Source organism: Stomoxys calcitrans, chromosome 4 (genome assembly GCF_963082655.1).
Source record: "Stomoxys calcitrans chromosome 4, idStoCalc2.1, whole genome shotgun sequence".
Lineage (NCBI taxonomy): Eukaryota > Metazoa > Arthropoda > Insecta > Diptera > Muscidae > Stomoxys > Stomoxys calcitrans.
Window position 1 is genome coordinate 163,547,503 of NC_081555.1, and position 25,171 is coordinate 163,572,673.

The 25,171-nt window shown below is 35.2% G+C and overlaps 1 protein-coding gene across 3 annotated transcripts in view; it reads left to right on the forward strand.

Moving 5' to 3' along the window:
• Window positions 1-25,171, forward strand: part of LOC106087398 (protein singed) — a 116,915-nt gene that overhangs the window by 84,209 nt on the left and 7,535 nt on the right. For 2 of the 3 annotated variants that reach the window (XM_059366686.1, XM_059366687.1), the window contains one exon: window positions 2,400-2,655. In XM_059366686.1, the coding sequence (XP_059222669.1) occupies window positions 2,451-2,655 (205 nt within the window). In that variant the 5' untranslated portion in view covers window positions 2,400-2,450. Of the gene's footprint in view, window positions 1-2,225; window positions 2,656-25,171 lie in introns of those variants that run through there. The other variant, XM_059366685.1, reaches the window with a different exon arrangement.

The following is a 25,171-nucleotide window of genomic DNA, read 5'->3' on the forward strand; positions in this document are numbered from 1 at the left end:
TTTTTTACCGGATTTTGACGAGAGGTGGTTAACATATACTTGTTTGTCCATAGGCAGCCTAAGTTCGAAGATGGACTGATATGGGGCCCATTAAGATCAATCTGCCAATTTAAAGTCTTAGGCCCGATTTCGCTGAAATTTGGTACAACGAGTTGTGCCAGGCCCGTTGACATCCCTGTTCCGTCCGTCCCTCTATCTGTCGAAAGCACGCTAACTTCCGAAGGTGTAAAGCTAGTCGCTTGATATTTTGAACAAATACTTCTTATTAGTGTATGTCGGTTGGGATTGTAAATGGGCCATATCGATCCATGTTTTGATATAGCTGTCATATAAACCGATCTTGGATCTTGACTTCTTAAGCATCTTGAGGGCACAATTCTAATCCGATTTGGCTGATATTTTGCAAAAGGTGTTTTGTTATAACTTCCAACAATTGTACTGAGTATGGTTGAAATCGGTCAATAACCTGATATAGCTGTCATACAAACCTATCTGGGGTCTTGACATCTTGAGCGTCTAAAGGGCGCAATTCCTAACCGATTTTGGAAGACGTGTTCCAACAACTGGGCTAAATATGGTTTAAATCGGTTCATAACCTGATTTAGCTGCCATATAAACCGATCTTGAATTTTGATTTATTGAGCCACTAGAGGGCGCAATTCTTATTCGATTTGGGTGAAATTTCGCATGACGTGTTATGTTATGACTTCTAATAATTGTGCCAAATATGGTTCAAATCGATCTATAACTTCAAATAGCTGCCATTTAAAGCAATCTGAGATCTTGACTTCTTGAGCCTCCAGAGGGCGTAATTATTATGAAATTTTGTACAACGGCTTCTCCCATTACCTTCAACATACGTGATAAATATTGTCCCAAACCGATACAGCTCCCATATAAACCAATCTCTCTATTTTACTTCTTGAGCCCCTAAAGGGCGCAATTCTTACTCGAATTGGCTGAAATTTTACACAATTACTTTTACTATTGTCTCCAACTTTCAATTCAATTACAGTCCGAATCGGACCATAACTTTATATAGATCCAATATAAGAGCAATTCTTTTCTTTTATACTTTGTTTGCCTAAAAAGAGATTTCGGGAAAAGAACTCGACAAATGCGATCTATGGTGGAGGGTATATAAGATTCGGCCCGGCCGAACTTAGCACGCATTTACTTGTTTTTGGCTGCCATATATACCGATTTAAGGTTTAAGGCCCACTAAAAGAGAATTTCTTAAACGAGTTTGCTAAAATGTAGCCAATGAGTTGTGTGGGGCCCTTGAAATTTGTATTGAGTATAGTTAAGACAGCCGTTGCTTGTAGGGTTCAGATCGGTTCAGATTTAGATAAGGCTGCCATACCGATCTCCCGATTAAAGTTCTTGAGCCTGTAATAGACGCATTTATTGACCGATTTAGCTGAAATTTGGATCAATAAGTTGTATAAGACCCTTACATATCCTTCCTGAGTGTGATAAATCGGACTACATTCAAATATAGTTGCCGTATAGACCAATATTCGGTTTTATCGTCTTAATCAGTGAATTGTATAGGACCCCCATCGACGTCCATGATGAGTTTAGACCAAATAGGATCATATTTTGATATAGCTGCTATGGGTTCATAAATAATGCATTTTTCAGCATATTACGACGAAAGGTGGTTAATAATGTATGCGAGGTGATGGGTATCCAAAGATCGGTCCGGCCGAACTTAATGCCTTTTTATTTGTTTTTCTTATGTTTACCTCACTTAAAATAGTCATTTACAGCAAAAAATAAAAATAAATCAATTAAAAAAAAAGAAACCATAAACAAAGTAGAAATATTCATGTTGCAAAAAAAAGAACACAACAAAACAATAAACTCAGGCAACAAAAATAGACATTTCAGAACGCAATTTTTTTAAAAACCTATTATTATATGAAAAAAAAAAATAAGGCTGACAGCAGCGTTAACCACAAATTAAAACTAAATGCATACAGTTTGCTATGAGTTATTAAGGCATACAATAAAATGATTATAAGCAATCTTCAGATTTTATTTTAAATAAAGAAAGCAAACGCATTCATGCCAGCATTTCCAAGACTGTTCAACGCTTAGTCTATGGTCTTTAAGCCTCTTTCTTTTCTTTTTTTCCTTATCATGCTTTTTAAATGCTCTTAAAATGAATTATCGCTTATTAATCCCTTTTTCCTTTGTATTTTTTTTTTTCTTTTTTTAGTCATCGAGATATAGACTTGTAAAGTTGCAACGGAAATTCAAACATCATCACCCATTGGCAGACAGACCTCTTCTTCATAACTACAACCTCGAATTTCATTCTCATCATATATTTTGACTTGTAGTTTATCTTGGTTTTTTACATTTTTTTTTGTCGCTTCTTTGGTAATCCCTAGAAAATCGTCACCATTGCTCCGCTACCGATTATCAACTCCATCAACAACACCATGAACGGCCAGGGCTATGAATTGAATCATACAAATGGCGATATCATCTCACAGAACCAACAGAAGGGTTGGTGGACCATTGGTCTCATCAATGGCCAGCATCGTTATATGACAGCGGAAACCTTTGGCTACAAGTTGAATGCCAATGGGGCCAGTCTAAAGAAGAAACAATTGTGGACACTGGAGCCATCGAATACAGGTGAAAGTAAGTAAATAAAACAAAATAAAATATAATTATGAAAAATAAGAAAATTTATTCAATTTAAATTGGTTAATACTGGAACTTTGCTATCATTTAATTTCTGGTATAAAATCTTTAAAATTTATTTAAAGCAGAAATTTTTAAACGTTGATATAATTTATTTAAAAAGAAATTTTTAAACGTTGATATAATTTCTTAAAGAAATAAAATTTTGGCAAAAATTAAAAAAAAAAATAATTTTTGGAAAATTTTTTGACCAATAAAGTTTTGAAATAATTTTTGGCAAAATTATCTACATAAATTTAATTTTTTTATAGAAATTAAAATTACACGTTTTGCGCTAACAATATCCGATTGTATAAAGAAAAATTTAAACAAAATATTTGCAAACAATTTTAATAGAAAAAAATTTAAAAGATTTTCTATAAAAAAAACGTGGTAAAATATTACATGCAATTTTTTTTCAAAATTAAAAAAACCGTCTGATGAGGCCCTTGGTAAGGACAAAATCGCGGTCACTGTGGCCTGTCCAATACATTTTGAACAACACATTGTCTCGATTCTTTAAAGGGTAATGGTTGTTTGGCTTTTCTATTCAAAATAGAATGCAATTTGCCCATGAACATTGCATTAGGAAACAAGGGCAAACTTCCCAATGAGTGCTGTCGATTAATGTTTTAAGCGCAGTGATAATAGAATAAAAAACAAAATGGAATAAAAACCAAACGAAAATCCAATAATAAAATTAAGTAGTTTTGTGACCAAACAAAAGCGCAAGAGAAATAAAAAAATAGGAACAAAACAAAAATAATAATATTTTATATATATATACATAAAGTTTACAAAATGTTTAGTAATAAAAAAAGGGAGCCACCGTATTGCAGAGTTTAGCATTTCTGCCTAGGGCGCTGAACGCCGGGGTATCGAATCCTGGCGAGAACATTAAAAAAACTTTTTCAGCCTTGGTTTTCTTCCCTTATGCTGGCTACGTTTGTGAGGTACTATGCCATCCAAAGAAATCGTGTCGCACTGCAGCACCCCATCGGCTATAAAAAGGAGGTTCATTTATCATTGAGCTTAAACTTGAATCGGACAGCACTCATTAATGTGTGAGAAGTTTACCCCTGTTCCTTTATGAATGTTCATTGGCAAATTTGCATATGCTAGAAATATAAAAAAAAAATTAATATAATATTTTTTTTGCTAAAAAAAAAACAAATTGTTCGATACAATAAATTTAGAAAACTGCTAGTAGTATTTCCTACATAAATATAAAAATTTTTTAGAAAAATCTAAATATCAACAAAATGCCAAAAAAATGTTCAATAGAAATAAAAGTTTGAAAAATATCTTATTAAATTTTTTTCTGATAAAATATTCGTAAAAAAATTTCTTAAGAATAATAAAAAAAATTAAAACAAATAAAAAAATATATTTTTTTATAAAAATGAAAATTGGACTATAAAATCTATAGAAATTAACAAAACTGAAAACATTCTTTATAAAAATAAAATTTTATCAAAATTTTCTAAAAAGTAAAATTTTGGTCGGATATAAATTGCACCTTCTAGACGCTTAAGAACTATAATCGGGAGATAGACCGACTCAGACCATACTTGTAAATCAAAACAAAACCCTTTGTGCAAAATTTCAGCCAAATGGGGCAATAATAATTCCGCCCTCTAAAGGCTCAAAAAGTCAATATCCGAGGTCGACTTATATGGACCATCGATTGGGACCATACTTAACAAAACTTTTCAGAGTCAAAACAAAACACCTCATACAAAAGTTCAGCCAAATCGGATAAGAATTGCGTCGTCTAGAGGCTCAAAAAGTCAAAATCCATGATAGGTTAACATGACAGCTATATCAAAACATCAACCGACCTACACTATTAAAAGTATTTGCTCAAAATTGCAAGCGCCTAGCTCTATTTTTATTCGAAAGTTAGCGCGCTTTCGACAGAGGGATGGACATGGCTAAATCGACTTAGAATATCAAGAGATGAAGAATATATATATTGGGTTGCCAAAAGTTATTGCGGATTTTTCATATAGTCGGCGTTGACAAATTTTTTCACAGCTTGTGACTCTGTAATTGCATTCTTTCTTCTGTCAGTTATCAGCTGTAAATTTTAGCTTGCTTAAGAAAAAAAGTGTAAAAAAAGTATATTTGTTTAAAGTTCATTCTAAGTTTTATTAAAAATGCATTAACTTTTAAAAAATCTGTAATTACTTTTTGGGACTTTGTACTTTGGACTTTGTCTGTAATTGCATTCTTTCTTCTGTCAGTTATCAGCTGTTAATTTTAGCTTGCTTTAGAAAAAAGGTGTAAAGAAGTATGTTTGATTAAAGTTCATTCTAAGTTTTATTAAAAATGCATTTACTTTTAAAAAATCCGCAATTACTTTTTGGGACTTTGTTTGGTCTCAGGAATATTTCGATGTGTTACAAACGGAATGACGAAATTAGTATGGTGGAGGTTGTAAATAACAACATTTTTTATAATAATAAAATTTCATACTTTTTTGGTTTGTTCGGCTCGAGGTCATGAAAACAATTGTTAAAGAAAACTGATGCTGTTTTTTTGAAAATTGATTGAAAAATCCAATATTTTGAAAACCACCGGTTTTCCTCCTCAGGGAATTTCACTACAATTTTTATACCTTTAAATATTAATATACAAAACAAAACAAAAACAATTATTTTTCATAATTTTTTCAATAATTACATTGTTCTTAACAATTTCACACGACTTTCTTCTAACAATGTAAAAAATATACTAAAGCTCTCTCTCTCTCTCTATTGCCTATACTTTTGTATCAAACTCCTATAAATCAGTGCACAAAGGTCTGTGTCCCCCTTAAAGTTTATCCGTTTGTCAGAAGGAGTGTTAATTATATGTAACATTTCTAACATGTATCTACATTTGTAATTGTTTTCTTGTGTCAAAATTTCTACATCGTTAAGGTTTGGAATGTGTCCCGTCAAGCTGCAATGAGCGGCAAGTGCCGTCTTTTGTTCTATGGGTTTGTGAGACAGTTTTTGGTCAAATTTGTAGGTTTTTAGTTTTGTACTTGTGGTGCCTACATATGCCATTGGGCATGAGTTTCCCTAATTTAAATTGCGTTGTATATTATAAACTACATTGGACTTATCCTCTTCTTCTTCTTTTCTTCTTCTCGTTGTAAAAAATGGTGTCACTTATTTTAAAAACCCTCTCTATGAAATTTGTTGCTGTATTAAACTTTATCCGTTGTGAATGTTCCGAGTGGAAATTAATTAACCTCCCTGACGCCGTATCCTTTTGGTACCAGTTTAGTTTTAACTTGTTTTCCCGTCTAGAAACCCTGGTGTCCAGATATGGTAATTTGTTCTCGCTCCCATGTTCCATTGTAAACTGTATTTGTTTGTCAAATGAATTCAGTTCTCGGAGTGTATTTTTCATTTTTGTGTTTTTAATCGCACAGAAAATATAGTCTACATATTTCGCCAATAGTTTTTTTTTGTTAAGTTCTTCACTGTCACATTTAGCAATACCTTCATTATGATGTTTGCAATAATCGGTAAAACTGGGGATCCCATTGGCATGCCTTTTCTTTGCTCATATATCCTGTAAATGTATATAAAATACCTGGAGTCCTTTATGCACAATGTTCATCTCTTTGAATATATGCTTTGGAATCTTGGTATATTTTTCCAGCCAAATTTGCTGGTACGTTTGGGAGATAACATTAAATGGAACAATTATGTCCGTATTGCTGTTTCTAAACTGGGTTCCATCCTTAATGTTATACTGTGAATAATCCATATGTGGGAGAATTCGTGGATGAGCAGATAGGTCTTAGGGGCATTTCTGCTTTGTGGATTTTCGGTAATCCTTATATCCTAGGTACCGTGGCCACACAGGTTATGAATCTGTTTTTTTCCACCATGGTCAAAATATTAAGGTTGAATAATTTTTCCACTATTTTATTATTATTGGCCTGAAGCCCTGAAGTTGGGTTCCTTTTTTGTCGCCGATTGGTGCATATATAACCTAAAATCGATCTCCTTTGTCAGCGCATAGTTTCAACATGTCCATGTTTTCCTTTAAGAATCTCCTTATTTCTCGCAGTGTATCAAGCACAAGTTTATCACGTCTGCTTGGCTTTGTTTTCTGTATGTGGTCATCTACTAATGTAACCAATTTTATGCGTGAGTATCCTTGTAGCCCTTTTTAAAATTAAAAAAAAAAATATGGAAATAAAAAGCATTAAAAAATTTTTTTATGGAAAAAAAATGTTGACTAAATTTTCCTCAAAAACAAAATTTCTATAAAAATATTAAAAAAAATAATATTTTTCTAAATATTTTATTTAGACAAAGAATTAAAATTTTCACAAAATTAAAAAAAAAACAAACCCTTGAAAACATTTTTGACACATTCTTTATAAAAATAAAATTTTAACGAAATGTTAAAAAAAAGAAATATTTTTGTAAATTTTTTTTTGATTAAATTGCATTTCTTTGTCCGGCTGAAACCAATATGCTTTGTTTTCGCTTCTAATTGGAATATAAATCAAAATAAAAACCTTTTCAAAAAGTTAAGGCAAAATGTGATCGAACAAGACTGAAAGAGGTTGCCGATTAATCGATTAACCGATTAACTAAAACCTACCTTCCTTCTTTTTCCAAAGCTTAAGCCAGATTCGTAACTCAAAATGCTAAAAAATTGTCTCACAAATACTTCAAAGACAATTAACGGCTTTTATTTTAAACTTTTTTTGGTAACATTGTCTCTTAAAAAACATTTCATTGTAAACATGCACGTGTTTTTCCAAATACGGGACAACAATTGTATCGCATGTTTGTTCAAATGAAACGTAGCTAAATTGCAACACACCTTGTAAATGGTTGGTGGCTAATGGCGGGTAATGTTCTTCTATACGAAAATCCTTTTAAATGTAGTTCATGTATTTGCATTTCCTTATTGTTTAAATTCATGTTAATGTTTGCCACATGTGTGCGCTCCAAAATGAAACTAGTTTGGGTTGTTGCCTTGTAAGAACAATGACAATTTGTTGAGGCACAGGTGATGGTCCCCCAGAAACATCTTAGCCATAAAACCATTGATGTGATTATCCATAATCCAACGAACTGTTATCGCCATCATCTCAACTCTGTAAGAGATTACTATCCACCCATAGGAAAGGCTAGCAATAGCAAAAAACGGAGTAGAATAAAAAAAGGAAGCCACCAGGCTAGACAAACAACTAATCATGTCCATCGTCTGCGGACAGCAAACATTATTTTTCTAAATTGTCGACATGGTATTTCGTAAACTCCGGCAGGTTGTTAGATTCGTAGGATCTCAAGTCAGTAGCCATGTGGAGAGAATGTAACGATCGATATATTGGCATGGTCAACTTCACCCGACTGAAGCCGTAAAGGCAATTTAAGAAGCATGTTTTGGAGAAATAATTGAAACTAATACTCCAACATACATGAAGCAGAGAACAAAAAACAAAAAAGGAAATACCATACCATTTTCCATTCGATTTGAGTTATTCATTGCTCACTTAATTCAAACTTAGGAAAATTGATATTAATAGTGTGTTGTTGCAAAGCATTCAAATGGCATGCTATATTGCCTGCCTACGTCTAGTCATCCTTAGTGTCTAATAACAATTGCAAATGGATCCATATCACTTGGCAACGAGTATGAAAAAAAAACTCGGCAAAGACAAGTGCTCTGATTTTGTCCAAGTTAAAAATCGTATAATTGCTAAATCATAAATCATGGTGTAGAGCATCGAGTTAGTCTTCATCAGTTTTTGATTTATAGTTTACAGTTAATAATAAATTGTTTTCTGGCCTGATTTATGGCAGTTATGCTAATTGAAAATATGTGCGACTAAAATTTGTTTTAGCTTAAGTAGGAACAAGTAAGAACTTGCTAAGTTTGATTGGACTGAAACTTAAATCAACACCATCAAATGTCGCAAATTAGATCAGATCATACTCGTACGAATGTCAGTTCGTAGGATTGGTTTTGCGTGTTATAGAGTACGCTCATAGACAACAGACTGCTAGTAATAGCAAGCACTGTCTGCTGACTGTTCATCAAGTCAAATTTGATGCTATTTCAGCAAAAGTTCCGCTGTTATAGCAAACTGTTTCCAATTGTGGTGTGGCGTACTGAAAGCTGAAAATCCTTTTGTTTGCTGGAAACATCTTCCACTCATTTATAATGGCATTATTATGAGTGGAATCTTATATATAAAAATCAATTGTTTGTTTGTATGTTTGTGTGTTCCTTATAGACTCAGAAACGCCTGAACCTATTTTCTTGAAATTTTCACATATGGTGCATAATGATCCCGTGGTGAAATAGGGTACTAAATTTTTTGATATCTGAAGGGGGGGCGGATCCTTCCCCTTACCCTAATTTTCAGAAACGCCAGATCTCGGAGATGGGTGGTGCGATTTAAGCGAAATTTTGTGTGCCCTCATATAGTACCCTAGACATAAAAATTTGGTATCCAAATTTCGGATGGGGTACCTAGGGGGGCCGCTCAACCCTAAAACCTACCAAACATATATTTAGAGCAATCACGACAATATGCGACAATAAAAGGTATTTAGGATAAGAAAACGTATCTGATATCCATTTGTCGAACCAAGTGCTAGGGGGACCACCCCAACCCCTAAAACACCCCTGGATCGGACATATTTACCGACCATGGTAATATGGGACTCAAATGAAAGGTATTTGCAAGTAGAATACGAATCTGATATCCAAATGTGGGACCACGTTTCTGGGGGTCCACCCCTTCCCCAAAACACCCCCCAAACAGGACTAATTTACTGACCATGGGAATATGGGGCTCCAATAAAAGGTATTCGAGTGTAGAATTAGAATCTGATATCCAAATATGAGACCAAGTGTTTGGGCCTCTCCCCAAAAACCTCACCCAAAGGGGACACATTTTCGACCATAGCCACATGGGGCTCTAATGAAAGGTCTTTGGGAGTTAAGCACAAATCTGATATCAATATTCGGGAAAAGTGTTTATGGGGCCACCCCACCTCCACAACACCACCCCACCCCCACAACACCACTCCACCCCCACAACACCACCCCCAAAGGGGACAAATTTACGACCATAGTATCATTGGGAGTAAAGCAAAAATCTGATATCAATATTCGGGAAAAGTGTCTATGGGGCCACCCCACCCCCATAACACCACCCAATTAGTAAGTATTTGCTGACTTTTGCAATATGAGGCTCAAATAAGAGGGTTTGTAGAGTGGAACGCGAATCCGATATATATTTTCAAGGCCAACTCACTGAGTGGCCGCCCATCCCCCAAAACACCCCCAAGCCGGTCACGTTTGCCGACTATGGAAATAGGGGGCTCAAATTAAAGGTATTTGGGAGTAGACCACGTATCTGATATCAACATTAGGGACAAACTGTTTAAGGGGCTTCCCACCACCATAACAATCCCCAAATAGGACGTATTTGCTCACCAAGACAATTTGGTTCGTAAAGAGAGTGGAACTAAATATTTATAGTTTTTAGGGCCAATAACCCAAACCGGACATATTTGCTGACTGTTGCAATAAGGAGTTTAAATGAGATTAGAAAAATAATTTCATATCCAATTTTAAGGGCAATGGCAATATGGGGTTCAAATAAATGATATATAGATATATGAGAATAGTGTTTGAGCGACCACCCTAATCCTCAAAACACCCCTAAATCGGCCATAAATACCGACCATGTCAATGTGGAGATTAAATGAACGGTATTGGGGGGTAGAGCAAGAATTGATACCCACTTTCGGGACCAATTTTCTGGGGGTCAACCCCTTTCCCAAAATACCCCACAATCAGCAATTTTTTAGTGACTACCGCAAAATGGGGCTCAAATAAAGGTATTTGGGAGTAGAATACGAATTTGATATCCAAATTTAGGACCATGTTTTTAGGAAATCACCCCTTCCCCAAAACACCCCGCAAAGGGTAAAAAATTTTCGACCATGCCAATATGTGGTATTTAAGATAAGAAAATGAATTTGATAACCTATTGGGGGCCATGTGTTTAGGGGACGCTCCATCGTGTTTAAATGGGGGTTTAAATAAATGGTTTTTAAAGAACAGCACGATGCTGATATTTTTTCAGGGCCAAGTGCCTGGGAGACCACCTCACCCCCGAAAACACCCCTAAATCAGATATCATGAGAGTAGCGGGCTGAAGTAAAGTATTTTAAGAATCGAGTACACCTTACATCCAAACTTAAATTCGTAGACCAATAAAAATCATATGGGATTCGGACAAAGGCACTTATGTTGTTAAATTGTCAGTCAAGCGATATACTATTTTCGTAGCATGGTATTTCACTAAAAGCTCTTTAACTGTCGGAAATAAATATTCCAAGGAAACTTTTGTTCCATATAAAGTAAAAGAAGGCGCAGCGGAGCGGGCCCGGGTCAGCTAGAATTTAATAAAACATGCTCATCAGATAACGATCTTAATAGAAATTTCCACCTAATTTCCTGATTTCCAAACTGCAGTTTTGTCAAACTTTCTTGCCATTTTGAATAAAAAATTTCGTGAGTGTATAAAAATACTTCGCGTGTCACATAGCTCCTTGGAATAAGGCCGTTTCATGTTATTGAAATTATTAACTAATAGTATGTGGTGGTGGGGTTTTCAGAAAGTAATCCTAATGGAAATAGGCGGAGCTGCATATTACGCTTTCGGGAAATATTTGAATAATAGTGAATATCAGAAAAATCCTATTAATCGACATTAAAAACCGCTTCTTTCAGTTTCTGACCATTTTTCTAAAAACCGATTTCGATGGAGGCAACCGAAACCGGTTAACCATTTTCATTCGATACGGTCTTTTAAGATTATAGAAGCCACAATTTTGGTCCGATTTTTACCAACTTTAAGTCTACTTATACAACTTTAAGTCTACTGTGATACAAGAATAGCAACAGACCAATGCCTCTGGTTAAAATCGAACCCACGATCCCCGCTCTGACAATCCGAGCACGCCTACAACTCGGCTACCAAGGTGCCTAGATTGATATGTAGCTCCCATATTTTCAGCCGATATTTTCTTTTAAAAGTGTGCTAGGCCGAATTTGAGTTCTATTGTTGTTGTTGTTGTAGCAGTGTCGATGAAGGAATCCATCGTATCAATCCGGCACGTACAACCGCCTGTCATGGTATTGAGTCCTATTGTAAAAACATCTTGCTGTTCTATTCGATATTTCAGTAAGTATACGAAATAAAAGTTTGACATGATGTAGGCATAGGTTCTATTGGGTTGCCCAAAAAGTAATTGCGGATTTTTTAAAAGAAAGTAAATGCATTTTTAATAAAACTTAGAATAAATTTTAAGAAAATATACTTTTTTTACAATTTTTTTCTAAAGCAAGCTAAAAGTAACAGCTGATAACTGACAGAAGAAAGAATGCAATTACAGAGTCACAAGCTGTGAAAAAATTTGTCAACGCCGACTATATGAAAAATCCGCAATTACTTTTTGGGCAACCCAATATTTATTAAAAAAAAACAGATCTCGTAAATAGTGGTAATGCGGTTGATGTAAAATTTAGCTTGCACTCCTCTAGTAATCTAAAAATATTACTCAAGTGAAAAGTATTTAAGAGTAGAAAACGAATGTGGTACTCAATTTTGAGGTCAAGTGTTTTGGGCCGTCTCACACCAAAAACCCTTATAAACCTGAAATATTTACAATATGGAGCTCAAATAATGCATATTTGAGAGCAGAGCACAAATCTTGTATTTTCTTTAGGGGCCAAGTATCTGTGTGTGGCCACCCCACCCCTAAAAGTGTCTCCTGAAGCCGACATATTAAGCGACCATGGCAAAACTCCCCCCAAATAAAAGATATAAGAGATTTTAGGAAGGCACAGCGGAGCAGGCCCGGTTCGGCTAGTGACCACCCAACCACAAAAAACACCCAAAAGAAAATGTTGGCCTATTTGGGACAATGTGGGATTAAAATAAAAGGTCATTGTAAGCAGAACAAGAAATAACAAGTAATGGCGTTAAGTTCGGTCGGGCCAAATCTTATATACCCTCCACCATGGATCTCATTAGACGAGCTCTTTTATTGAATTTTTCGAACATGTAAGAGCTATATCAAGTAATAAACTTCTATGGACATAACTAGACATGGCTGTTAGCAATCATAAAAAGCCACGTTCAATCAACAAAATCGCATAAAAATTGCGCCCCCAGAGTCTCAAGAAGTCATATCGGCGATCCGTTCATATGGAAGCTATCGAGTTATGAATATGCTTAAATCATACTCAGCGTGGATCTTCGAAGATGATACTACACTCAACGTGCAAAATGTCAGCCAAATTGGATAATAAATGCGCTCTCTAGAGGCTCAAGAAGTCAAATCTTGAGACCTAATCGGATAATAATTGCGCCTTCTAGGGGCTCAAGTAGTCAAATCGAAGAATCACTTCATATGGCAGCTTTATCAGGTTAAAGACCTATTTGAACCGGACTTGGCACAGTTGTTGGAGGTCATAATAGAAGCTAAATCGCACAAAAATTGAAGTTTCAAGCGGTTCAAGAAGCCAGTTTATGTAATGGTTTATATGGCGGTTATATCCAAAGCTGAACCCATGTGGCCCAATTTCAACCCCAACGACCTACATCAATGAGGAGTATCTGTGCAAAATTTCAAGTGCCTAGCTTTACTCCTTCGAAAATTTGAGTGCTTTGGACAGAGAGACATACGAACAAATATTTCTAAATCGACTTAGAATGTCAGGGCGATTATATATATTCTTTATAGAGTCTTAACGAATATTTCGAAGTACAATATTACAAACAGAATGACTAAAATCGTATCACCCCCATTCTGTGGTGGTGGTCATAAAACAAGTAGGTGTAAAGTTCGGACTTGGCGAACTTTGGATACCCACCATCTCTGGAATATATGTAAACCATAATTTATGCCCCAAATTTATGGACCAAATTCGGCACGAACATTGATTGGTCTAATAAGTACAAGTCATTGTTTTATTTTGTAGAATACAAAATTGGTCTTTTTGGAAGCTAAATCCAAATAGACAGATCTGAACCATATACGACACGGATTTCGAAAAGCCTAACATAAGTCACTGTGCCAAATTTCAGCGAAATCGGATTATCATCGAGAGATCGGTCTATGTGGCAGCTATATCCAAATCTGAACCGATCTGGGCCAAATCGAAGGTCCATATGTCTGCGAAATCGGTCAATAAATGCGTCGGCGAAATCGGACAATAAATGCTCCTTTTATGGGCCAAAACCCTTAAATCGAGAGATCGGTCTATATGGCAGCTGTATCCAAATCTAGACCGATCTGGGCTAAATTGTAGAGAAATGTGGAAGAGCCTGGCACAACTCACTGTCCCAAATTTCGGCGAAATCGGGCAATAAATGCGCCTTTCATGGGCGCAAAACCTTTAATCGAAAGATCGATCTATATGCCAGCTATATCCAAATCAAGACCGATCTGGGCCAAATTGCAGATTTTGGGACAACTCACTGTCCCAAAATTAAGGCAAAATCGAACAATAAATGCGCCTTTTATGGGCGCAAGACCTCAAATCGGCGGATCGGTCTATATGACAGCTATATCCAAATCTGGACCGATCGGGGCCAAATTGATGAAGGAAATCAAGTAGTCTAACAGAACTCACTGTCCCAAATTTCAGCATAATCGGATTATAAATGTAGCCTTTATAGGCCTCAGACCTTAAATCGGCGGATCGGCCTATATGGGAGCTCTATCAAGATATAGTTCGATATTGTCCATCTTCAAACTTAACCTGCTAATGAAACAAAAAAGGAATCTGTGCAAAGTTTCAGCACTATTTTTAAAGACTGTAGCGTGATTTCAACAGACAGACGGACGGACATGGCTAGATCGTCTTAGATTTTTACGACGATCAGGAATATATGTACTTTATAAGGTCGGAAATGGATATTTCGATGTGTTGCAAACGCAATGACATCCTTCGGTGATGGGTATAAAAATAAATGATGATTGCCCACTGATTGATTGTTGTTTGTTTTTCAGATATCTGATGAATGTGGCCAAAGATATCTTTTTTTACGTTTAAAGTCTCTTCGCCTCTATTAATTTGTTTTGAGACAAATTGCCTATAACGTATTGTGTTAATTGAAAGTTATGCGGATACATCCGAATTTGGAGAAATTAATTAATAATAAAATACCATAAAACCTATTTCCTTTGATACTCATCTGACGTTGGCATAAAATTAACAGCTGAAATTGTTGTCTGGCCATAAATGGTTTAAAACGGGTAGCTGCAAATTCTGCTTTTATGGGTCAACATCAACATTGTCTTCATCATTACCAGCAAGATGAGTATCTTCAAAAGAAATGGAGGCAAAAAACCAAACTGTAACACAAAACAAAATATTAAATAACAGAAATAACAATAACAAACCACAACAATTACAAGCAAGTCATTCATTTAAAATTACATGCTATTTTAACTGATGTCATTGTGGCCCAAAATGTAAGTCAACACGTTTTTCGCTCACACTTCAAAAAACACGTGTAAGAAATGTTTACACAAATGAATTGCCATAGCCAAAATTTAGTAATGCCTCAAAAAAGGTGTCTCTTTTCATTCAACTGTAATGCCTTTTGACTTACTCATGTTTCAAAAAAACAGAAAATTATGTTGTTCTTCGTCTTGCAAAGGTGTGACAATATCATGATTTTCTTGTGAAGTCAAGCATTGAAGCCCGAATATTTTTTACCTCTTATTTGATTGCTTAATTTTCAAGGCCAAGAATATTTGGGAGGGGAAATCTTCTATTGAAATGTTGCTTCTGTTTGACCAGCAATTTGATTCATATTACAATTTGCTTGAAAGCCAAAAAATTTAATGGTAATTTAGGACATTTTTTTTATTTTGAAATATTAATTAGTTGGAATTGGTCTTGAATAGTATCGAATGTTCGAAGTAAAATTTTCTTTTAAATTTCTCTACAAAAATTACAATGCAATTAAATTTACTATATAACACCCTACACCACCTAGTGTACTATATAAACTTTTAATATATAGAATTTATCTCCAAATCTAGTTAGACTTTAATTTTGCATACCTATTGAAATATTGAGTAGAACCTTGTAAGATTTTCTTAAGATAGAACAAAAATTGGAAATTTCTACAGCCTTAGAAGGTCATATCGGATTAGAGATGTTTATGGGAGCAAAATCTAAATCTGGGAAGTCAAATATAAAATCGCACGCTCAATATTAAAGAGATCTTACCAAAATTGTGGCTTCTTTTTTTCACGTAACGAACACGCAGGGGATGTTCCCTATATATGCAGTGCATTGCATTGGCAATTAGGAAAGTTAAGGGTTGAAGGGGGAAAGACGGAGTAGTGTTTATTGATATTAGTCTTAAATTTCTGAACGTCAATGTCGGTGGGCAAGACATTAGCCGGAAGTCGATTACACATACGAATGGTGCGGGCGAAAAATGAATTTTCTCGGTAATGCATGGTTCGGTCGACCAGCCAATCAATTACAAACGGGTGTGAGTTCCTGTCAAGTCTTGTTTTCTTGGTGAACATCCTAATGTCAGGGATAAGAAGACGAATATCCCTGGAACACACGCCATGAAAATAACGATAGAGCAATATTACGCTATCCACATTCCGACGATGTTCAAGAGAAGCAATTGAGCTGGATACTCTACTGTTCCATCTTCCCGTTGAACCCGGTAAAGTAGCTTCAAGGATGATTTTGGAGCTCCTGCCCATATATAAGAGTTATATTCCATCCTCGACCTGATGTAGGTAATATAGATATTGAGAAGATCAGAAGAGATGAAATATTTCTTGCACCGCTTAAGAAAGCCCAAACACTTGAATGCTTCTTTCGACACTTCGAATAGGTGTTTTGACCAACGGACATCACATTGTATCTTCATGCCCAGAACATCAAGAACATCTGACTGCTCAATATCCATACCGTCGATAGATATCGACGATGGAAGTGGGTCTTCTGTGCGTTAAAGTCTACTCTGTTCATTCTACCCCACTCGGAAATGACCAACAAATTCTGGGAGAGCGTCTCATCCATAATGCGCATCCTGTCCACAATTTCTTGAGGACTGGGCCTATGATCGAATGAATATGAATGACACAGACTACTGTCATCGGCAAATGAATAGACTGGATTCAAAGTTTGACCCAATAGATCGTCAATGAAAATAAGAAAAAGGGAGGGGACAATGTATACTCGTCTGATGAGAACCCATCTACAACAACTCGTATAGTGCGATCTCTGAGACAGCTCGATATACATCGAACGAAGTTATTACCGACTCCAAAAGCGACAAGCTTTGATAAACGTGCACCGTGCCAGACCCTATCAAATACCTTGGACATATCCAGAGCCACGACCTTACTCTCACCAAACTGGTGGATAGAGCGACTCCATCGTTCTGACAAAAATGCCATTAGGTCACCAGTAGAGCGATTTCTGCGGAACCCATACTGTCTGTTGCTAAGAAGGCCATTGGACTCTAAGTATCTGACAAGATGATGGTTAACCATACTCTCCATAACCTTGGAGGGCGCGGAGCATATCGCAGTTAGCCGGTAATTCGCGGGGTTGTTCGCCCCACCTTTTTTGGGGATGGGCTGAACGTTCGCAACCTTCCTACCGGAAGTGGGAAAAATGGAATGTTTAGTACCGCAATTGGTACTTTTCGGTACCTTGTTTGTTAATTAAGCTAGAGCTTTGAATTTTGGAATTATATTGGAATATGTACACTATGGCAACCTAAATTGGGTTGCCAAAAGAGTTTTTGGACATTTAGAAACAAAAAAGTACTAAATAAGGTACGTAATAGGTGAACGTTTGCATAGGGCGGGTAGCGCTAGAACTTCGAAATTTGGCTTAAATGATTGTTGTTGCGCAATAAAGGGGGTAGAGAGAAAAAAATATAAAAAATGGAAACAGAAGAAATTACGTTTAGTTCCGTATTTGGTACCAATTCATACTTTCTTTACGGATGTAGATTCTGCTAAGAAATTTAGGTTGGCTGACTAAGTAATTTTTAAAAAATCATACATTTTATTGTAGTACCAGAAAGTACGAAATAGCATATTTTCTTTTATATTGAACGGAGAAGGGAAAAATTAAAAAATATACTAAAAATTATCGATGTGTTAACAAATATACGATAAGTTGTGTCAATTGAAATCAATGAAATGTCGAAATCGTACCAGTAGTGGAATAAAAAGAACTCAAGTGCTGTAATTGGTACTATTTAGCACTTTCTTTATAGATTGAGCTACAGATCTGACAATTGGGATTCAGACACATCTTGGCAGTATGTAAAGGATGACTAGAAGATTGTTTTGAAATTTGTGCATTTAGGTACTAAAACGTTAGAACAGTTACAACTTGACAGAATTTATCGGCCTACTAGAAGTGTTTTTAATTTGTATTTTTAGGCATTGAAACTTACAAAAAGGTTCTTTCTTTACGGATAAGCTACTAAAATTGCGATACAGTTACACCTTGATATTGGGTGTACCATCGAGGACAGCGAAGCGACCGCGCATATGGTAGTATAATCATCAATTAAAGAATTTATATTGATGTAGCAACTTTTTGAAATATTTTGATTTTTAAAAATTTTTGAAAATTAATTTTTTTATTTCCTAAGCCCCTGCAACAACAAATAGTATTTTCTTAATATTTTATGACCATTTAGCGAAGAAATCTGGATTTAATGATTTTGGCATAAAATTGAAAAGAAGTAGGATTATTGCCATACATTTATTTTTTTATTTATACCTTCAGATCCAGACTCCAGAAATGTCACTCCTGAGAATTTTGAGAAATTTTTTCGTTTGATTTTTGGGATATAAAAAATTGCCGACTTTTGACATGCCAATTTTCCTACAAAACAAGATGGGAAGAATTGTTGTAATTTGTTTCAGTCGTCAACTTTACGCCAATCCAAATTTCATTACGATAATTCTTTACTAACTCAAGCTAGAATTTTTCTATGGCAGCTCTATTCTTGGGTATTTTTCGTCCTTAATGTGATCGTAGGCGCACGGAGCAGCAGCAAGAGCGGTTGCCATTGTTTAGCGTGCGAAGCCATTAATACAACTTCCAAAAGATATTTGCACTGTGTTGCCAATCAGTGTAAAATTCAGCTCTGACTTTATTACCAACTGTCACTGCCGATGTGTCAGTTGCTGCACCCAATAGCTACCACAATTTGAAAAAAAGAACAAAATTGAGGTATTTTTACTAATTTCACAGTAACTAGAATTTTGGCAAATTTCGATTTTGAAAAAATGTGGGGTGGTTCCCCCTCCACCAAAATAAAATCCTGGCTTCGTACCTGATATGAGCAATATCTACATCTGAACCGATTTTCATGGAATTTGCACACATATTACCAAATTTGTGGCTGTTACAGCCTTAAAATTCCATATCGGATGAAAGATTTATATGGGAGCTATATCTAAATCTGAACCAATTTTTTACGTTTCAAAATCAATAGCGCTCGTCCTTTGGCCAAAGAAGTGACATGTGCAAAATTTCATGACAATCGGACAACAAATGCGACCTGTACCTTGATCACAAGAATAAATAGACAGACGGACATAGCTAAATCGAATCAGGAAGTGATTCTAAGCCGATCGGTATACTTATCAATGGGTCTAGCTTTTCTCCTTCTTAGCGTTGCAAACAAATGCACAAAGTTATAATACCCTGTACCACAGTGTTGGTGTAGGGTATAAAAATCAAAAGATTGAAAAATTCCTGCAAGACTAAATTTAACGTTTTTTTTAGTTTTGATACAACGGCCTAATACTATAACTTGATATTTCCCACATAGTTTCACAATGTAACTCATTTGGTTTTTTATGTTGATGGAGGTTGATGTCCTCCTAAAAATCGTTAAATTTACCTAAATGTGGTGTTTAGTATGAATCGAAAAAAAATTTACACTCTTAGTCCTCCCCATTCATAATTCATTTACTTATTACTTTCTTTTATTGTTTATTTTTACTGTTATTACTTTCTACTATTTTTACAACTCTCTGAATAACCCACACATGAGGCCACTACCACATAACTGAGTGGAGGGGAGGGTTAGTGTATTTCGGGGTTAATCTTCAATTAACATTTTAATCTTTATAGCCAAGTGCATTGTCTATGTCTGCCATTTCGTTTAGTTGATTTTAGATTTGCAAAGTAATTGCGTTAATTAAGTTGGCATGTACGGTTCTTTAACCCCCCCCCCCCCTGCCTTAAATGTAAGATAAAATAAATAAACCAAACAATAAAAAAAGAAGGGACAGAGAGGAAATAATGCTGACCAAGCCAATGACTTGTTCAGCTTTTATGGCTAAAATAGAAGCAATAATAATAACCTCGGCCAACAAAGGCGGCTTAGATAGGTCTTTTCTATGTCTAGTGGTGTCTTCTTATTCTTCTTTGCCACTCATTTGTTATTCCACTACTAATGTAAGTAGGCCTTAGGCTCGTCGTCTGAGATTTAATGATTATTTTTCCTTTTCACTGTTATGGTTTATTTCAAATGTGGTCAACTGCCTGGCTGGCTGCCGCCCATTCATTTCTTTGACCAGCACCTTACAGCGGTTAAATGGAATTTTAACGAATGTTTTAAACACAGCCTGCCTAATATATCAAATCATCCACCAAAGAGTTGTCTTTCAAAAAAAAAAAACTCATACAACTTGTCCAACTCGTGTCTAAAATTGCTATTGGCCTTTTGGTCTTCCTTGCCAAATTGTCATTACAATTGATCATCATCATTATTTGAGTAATTTACATTGGTAACATTTTTCAGTTGATCATTCGATCGATCGATCGCCTGCAGATATCTTTCAACAATTCTTGGAATAAATCTCCACAAATTTAGATGCAATTAAAATACCGGATTGTGCCAAGATATTATCTGTGATTAGAGCTGTAAAAGTACTGGAATAGTGTCAACATAATTAGTAACCAAATTCTGTATTTAATGCCGTCAACTTTCCTAATGAGACTATTAAGGCTAAAGATAGTTCGTCTTGATAATAGGAAGTTGAAGCTAACCAAAAAGAAACTTTATTCACAAAACTTAATGAAGCCTTAAAATAAGTTTATTGGACAGTTCTATAAACCTGTCAGAAAAACGTAATTCCAATCTGCATTAAGTTTTGTGAATACCGGTGTTAAAATATCCTAACCAAAGACATGACCTTATTCTTGTAGCCTTTCTTCTACAAGAATAAACAAATTGATATTTGCAAATATTTATGGTTATGTTAAGGATTTCGAGAGAATCCTTCTAATAACTTAAAGTACAGCACTACAAAATTTAGAAACAAGATTCTTACAAAACATTGCGCAAAGCAAAAATCGTTGTTGAAGTAATGACTTGCTACCGGTAAGTCAATTATAAACCAAAACGGATTTAAAATTTGCAAGTAACATCATTAGGAATTTATAATTCAATTAAGAGTTGATAAATCGTTTAAAGTTCTACAGATCGATTATGAGTCGATAAGTCGATTAAGAATTGATAAATCGACTGAAAACGATAAATTGATTAAGAATCGGTAAAACAATTAAAATAAAATGTTTCGATAGTTTTTTTGATTCCTAGTAAATTTATCGATGTTTAACCGATTTATCGATTAAAGTTCTATATATCGATTAATAATACATAAATCAATTAAGAATCGACAAGTCGACTAGAAATTGATATTGAATTGATTGATTGAATTGATAGATCTATAAATCTATTAAAATAAAGGGTGATTTTTTAAGAGCTATTGATATTGATAGGAATCGAAAAATCGATTAAAGTTCTATATATCACTTAATAATATATATAAATCGATTAGGAATCGACAAGTAAACTAAAAATTAATAACTCGATTAAGATTCGATAATAATTAATTTATAATGGATAGATTGATTAAGAACCGATAGATCCATAGATCTATTAAAATAAAGGGTGATTTTTTAAAAGTTATAGGAAAGTTTTTCAACAAAAATCACATACAATTCAGAAAAATTCATGAAATCTTTATTCGTATCGGTAGTACGGTCCATATAATTTAATATATGAAAATTATTTCATGCAAATGTTGGCCGTGACTGCGCCTCAAATGGTCCATCCGTTTGAATTTATCGATTCTAAATCATTAAATAGTTGTTTATGGATATTATCCATTCTAATAAAAGTTATGGTTTCTTAACTGCCTTTTTATAAAATTCATCGATTCTGAATAAACGTTATCTATTCGAAATCTATTTAATACCTAATTTATCAACTGTTAATTGGCTTTCGATTTTCAATCGACTTTATCGATTTGAAATTGACTGTAACAGTGTTTAATCGATTTATTGATTCCTAATCGATTTATCGACTTTAAATCAGTTTATCGATTCGTATTCGATTTATAGATTCCCGGTCGAAATAGACTTTTTGAATCATTTTGGATTTTAAATTGACTTAAGCCATGTCAAACTTCTCTACGAAGGGGTGTTGCTCAGCGGTACTCTGCACTAATTCGTCTACAAAAGGAAGTATCTATATCATCGAGCTAAAAACTTGAAAAATATTACTCGTTAATATGAGAAGTTTCGACGCTGGTTCTTAAGAATTAAACAAGTAAAAAGGTGCGAAGTTCGACCGGACCGAACTTTGGATACCCACCACCTTAGGTATATATGTAAAACACCTGTCGTCAAAATCCCGTGAAAGTTGCATACCTTTTGCTTTATCGAAATTGGTTTCGATTTTGACAAAATACTAATAAGCAAAAGCCATTATTCAATTGTGTATAACAACATATTGATCTTTTTAGTAGCTATATCTAAAAATAAACCAATCTGAACCATATACGACACGGATGTCGAAAAGACTAACATTAGTCACTGTGGCGAATTTCAGCAATCGGATTATAAATGCGCCTTTTATGGGTCCAAAACTTTATATCGAGAGATCGCCCTATATGGCAGCTAAATCCAAATCTGGACCGATCTGAGTCAAATTGAAGAAGAATGTCGAAGGGCTCAACACAACTCACTGTCCCAAATTTCGGCGACATCGGACAATAAATGCGTCTTTTATGGGCCCAAAACCTTTAATCGAGAGATCGGTCTATATGAAAGCTATATGCAAATCTTGTTCGATCTAGTCCAAATTGCAGAAAAATGGCGAGGAGCTTCACTTAACTCACTGTCCCAAATTTTGGCAAAATCGGAAAATAAATGCGCTTTTGAAGGGTTCAAAACCTTAAATCACGAGATCGGTCTATATGGCAGCTATATCCAAATCTGGACCGATCTGGGCCAAATTGAGGCTCCCATATATATAAGGATGTCGAAGGTCCTAACACAACTCACTGTCCCAAATTTCGGCGACATCGGACAATAAGTGCGCTTGTTATGGGTTCAAAACCTTAACCCATCCAAATATGGACCGATCTGAGCCAAATTGAAGAAAAATATTGAAGGGCCTAACACAACTCACTGTCCCAAATATTGGCAAAATCGGACAATAAATGCTACTTTTATGGGAGCAAGACCTTAAATCGAGAGATCGTCCCATTTGACAGCTAAATCCAAGTCTGGACCAAATTCAAGAAGGATGTCGAATGGCCTAACACAACTCACTGTCCCAAATTTCAACAAAATCAAATAATGGGCCAATGACCCTAAATCGGCGGATCGGTCTATATGGGGGCTATACCAAGATATATACCATATAGCCCTTCTTTGAACATAACCTACTTATGGACCAAAAAAAAGGACCTGTGCAAAATTTCATCTCAATATCTCTATTTTTAATGACTGTAGCGTGATTTAAACAGACAAACAGACGGACGGACATGGCTAGATCGTCTTAGATTTTTACGCTGATCAAGAATATATATACTTTGTAGGGTCGGAAATGGATTTTTCGATGTGTTGCCAGCGGAATGACAAAATGAATATACCCCATCCTTCGGTGGTGGGTATAAAAATTTAAACTTACAGAACAGAAGGATCATTTAATCTTCAGTTATGTTTTATTTTAATTCATTTTGTGTTTCATGTTATTTATTATACGTATTGTTATTTAATTTAAATTAAACTTTTCTCATTTGAGTATCCATTTCATCCAGTATCGAGTTCATCCATTGTTAAATTTTTTATACTAAAGGAAATATTTAAAAAAATGTTAAACTTAAATGAAGTCCATTAGACTTTGTACATATTTTGAAAACTTTAATTGGTTTATCTGGTCTGACTCCCCTTGTCATTAATAGTCTCTCTTCTGTTTGAGTGAACGCTTGTAAGAGTACAACAACAATTCAGTCGACAGTAATCGTTGACAATCATAAATCTCCAAACTAAATGCACAAACATTGCCGTCAGCAGAACATTTGCACATGATTTTCAAGCAAATAAGCCTCGTTGCACCATTCCGCACGCGACTTTGACTGTTTATACCCCCAGCTGATAATTAGCAACAGGAACAATTATACAAAATAAGTAAACCAGTTGAAATATTCATGCTTGGGATTGGCAGAAAAATGCAAATTTCTCACATATCAATGAATGCTGTCCGATTCAAGTTTAAGCTCTATGATAAGTGGCCTCCTTTTTATAGCCGTTCGGACTCGGCGCAATGTGACACCGCTTGGGGAGAAGTTTCTACATACTGTTGTACAGGGTATTATAATTTAGTGCATTTGTTTGTAACACCCAAAAAGAAGAAAGATAGACCCATTGATAAGCATACCGATCGACTCAGAATCACTTTCTGATTCGATTTAGCTATGTCCGTCTGTCTGTCTGTGTGTAAATTTGTGTACAAACTACAGGTCGCAATTTTCATCCGATCGTCTTCAAATTTGGTACAGACATGTTGTTCGACCTTGAGACGAAGCCTATTAAAATTTGGAAAAATCGGTTCAGATTTGGATATAGCTCCCATATATATGTTTGTTCGATTTGCAGTAATAATGCAATAAAATGGTCATTTGTTAATTCTGTCGATATTTAGCAGGGAGAATTTTCTTATGACTTTCGACATTACTAGTGAATTCCATAGAAATCGGTTCAGAATTAGATATAGCTCTCATATATGTAAATATTATGCTCGATTTTCACTCCGACAGCCACTGCAAGCGCATTGATTGACCAATCTTCCCAAAACTTTGTAAAACGCTTTCCTCGACAACTTTTACAATATTTATAAAGATTTGTGGAAATCGGTTCAGATTTAGATATAGTTCCCATATATATGTTCGTCCGATTTGCAGTAATAATGCAATAAAATGGTAATTTGTCAAACGATTCTCTCAAAATTTGGCAGGAAGAATTTTGTTATGACTTTCGATATTCCTGGGGCATTTCATAGAAATCGGTTCAGTTTTTGATATAGCTCTCATATGAGTAT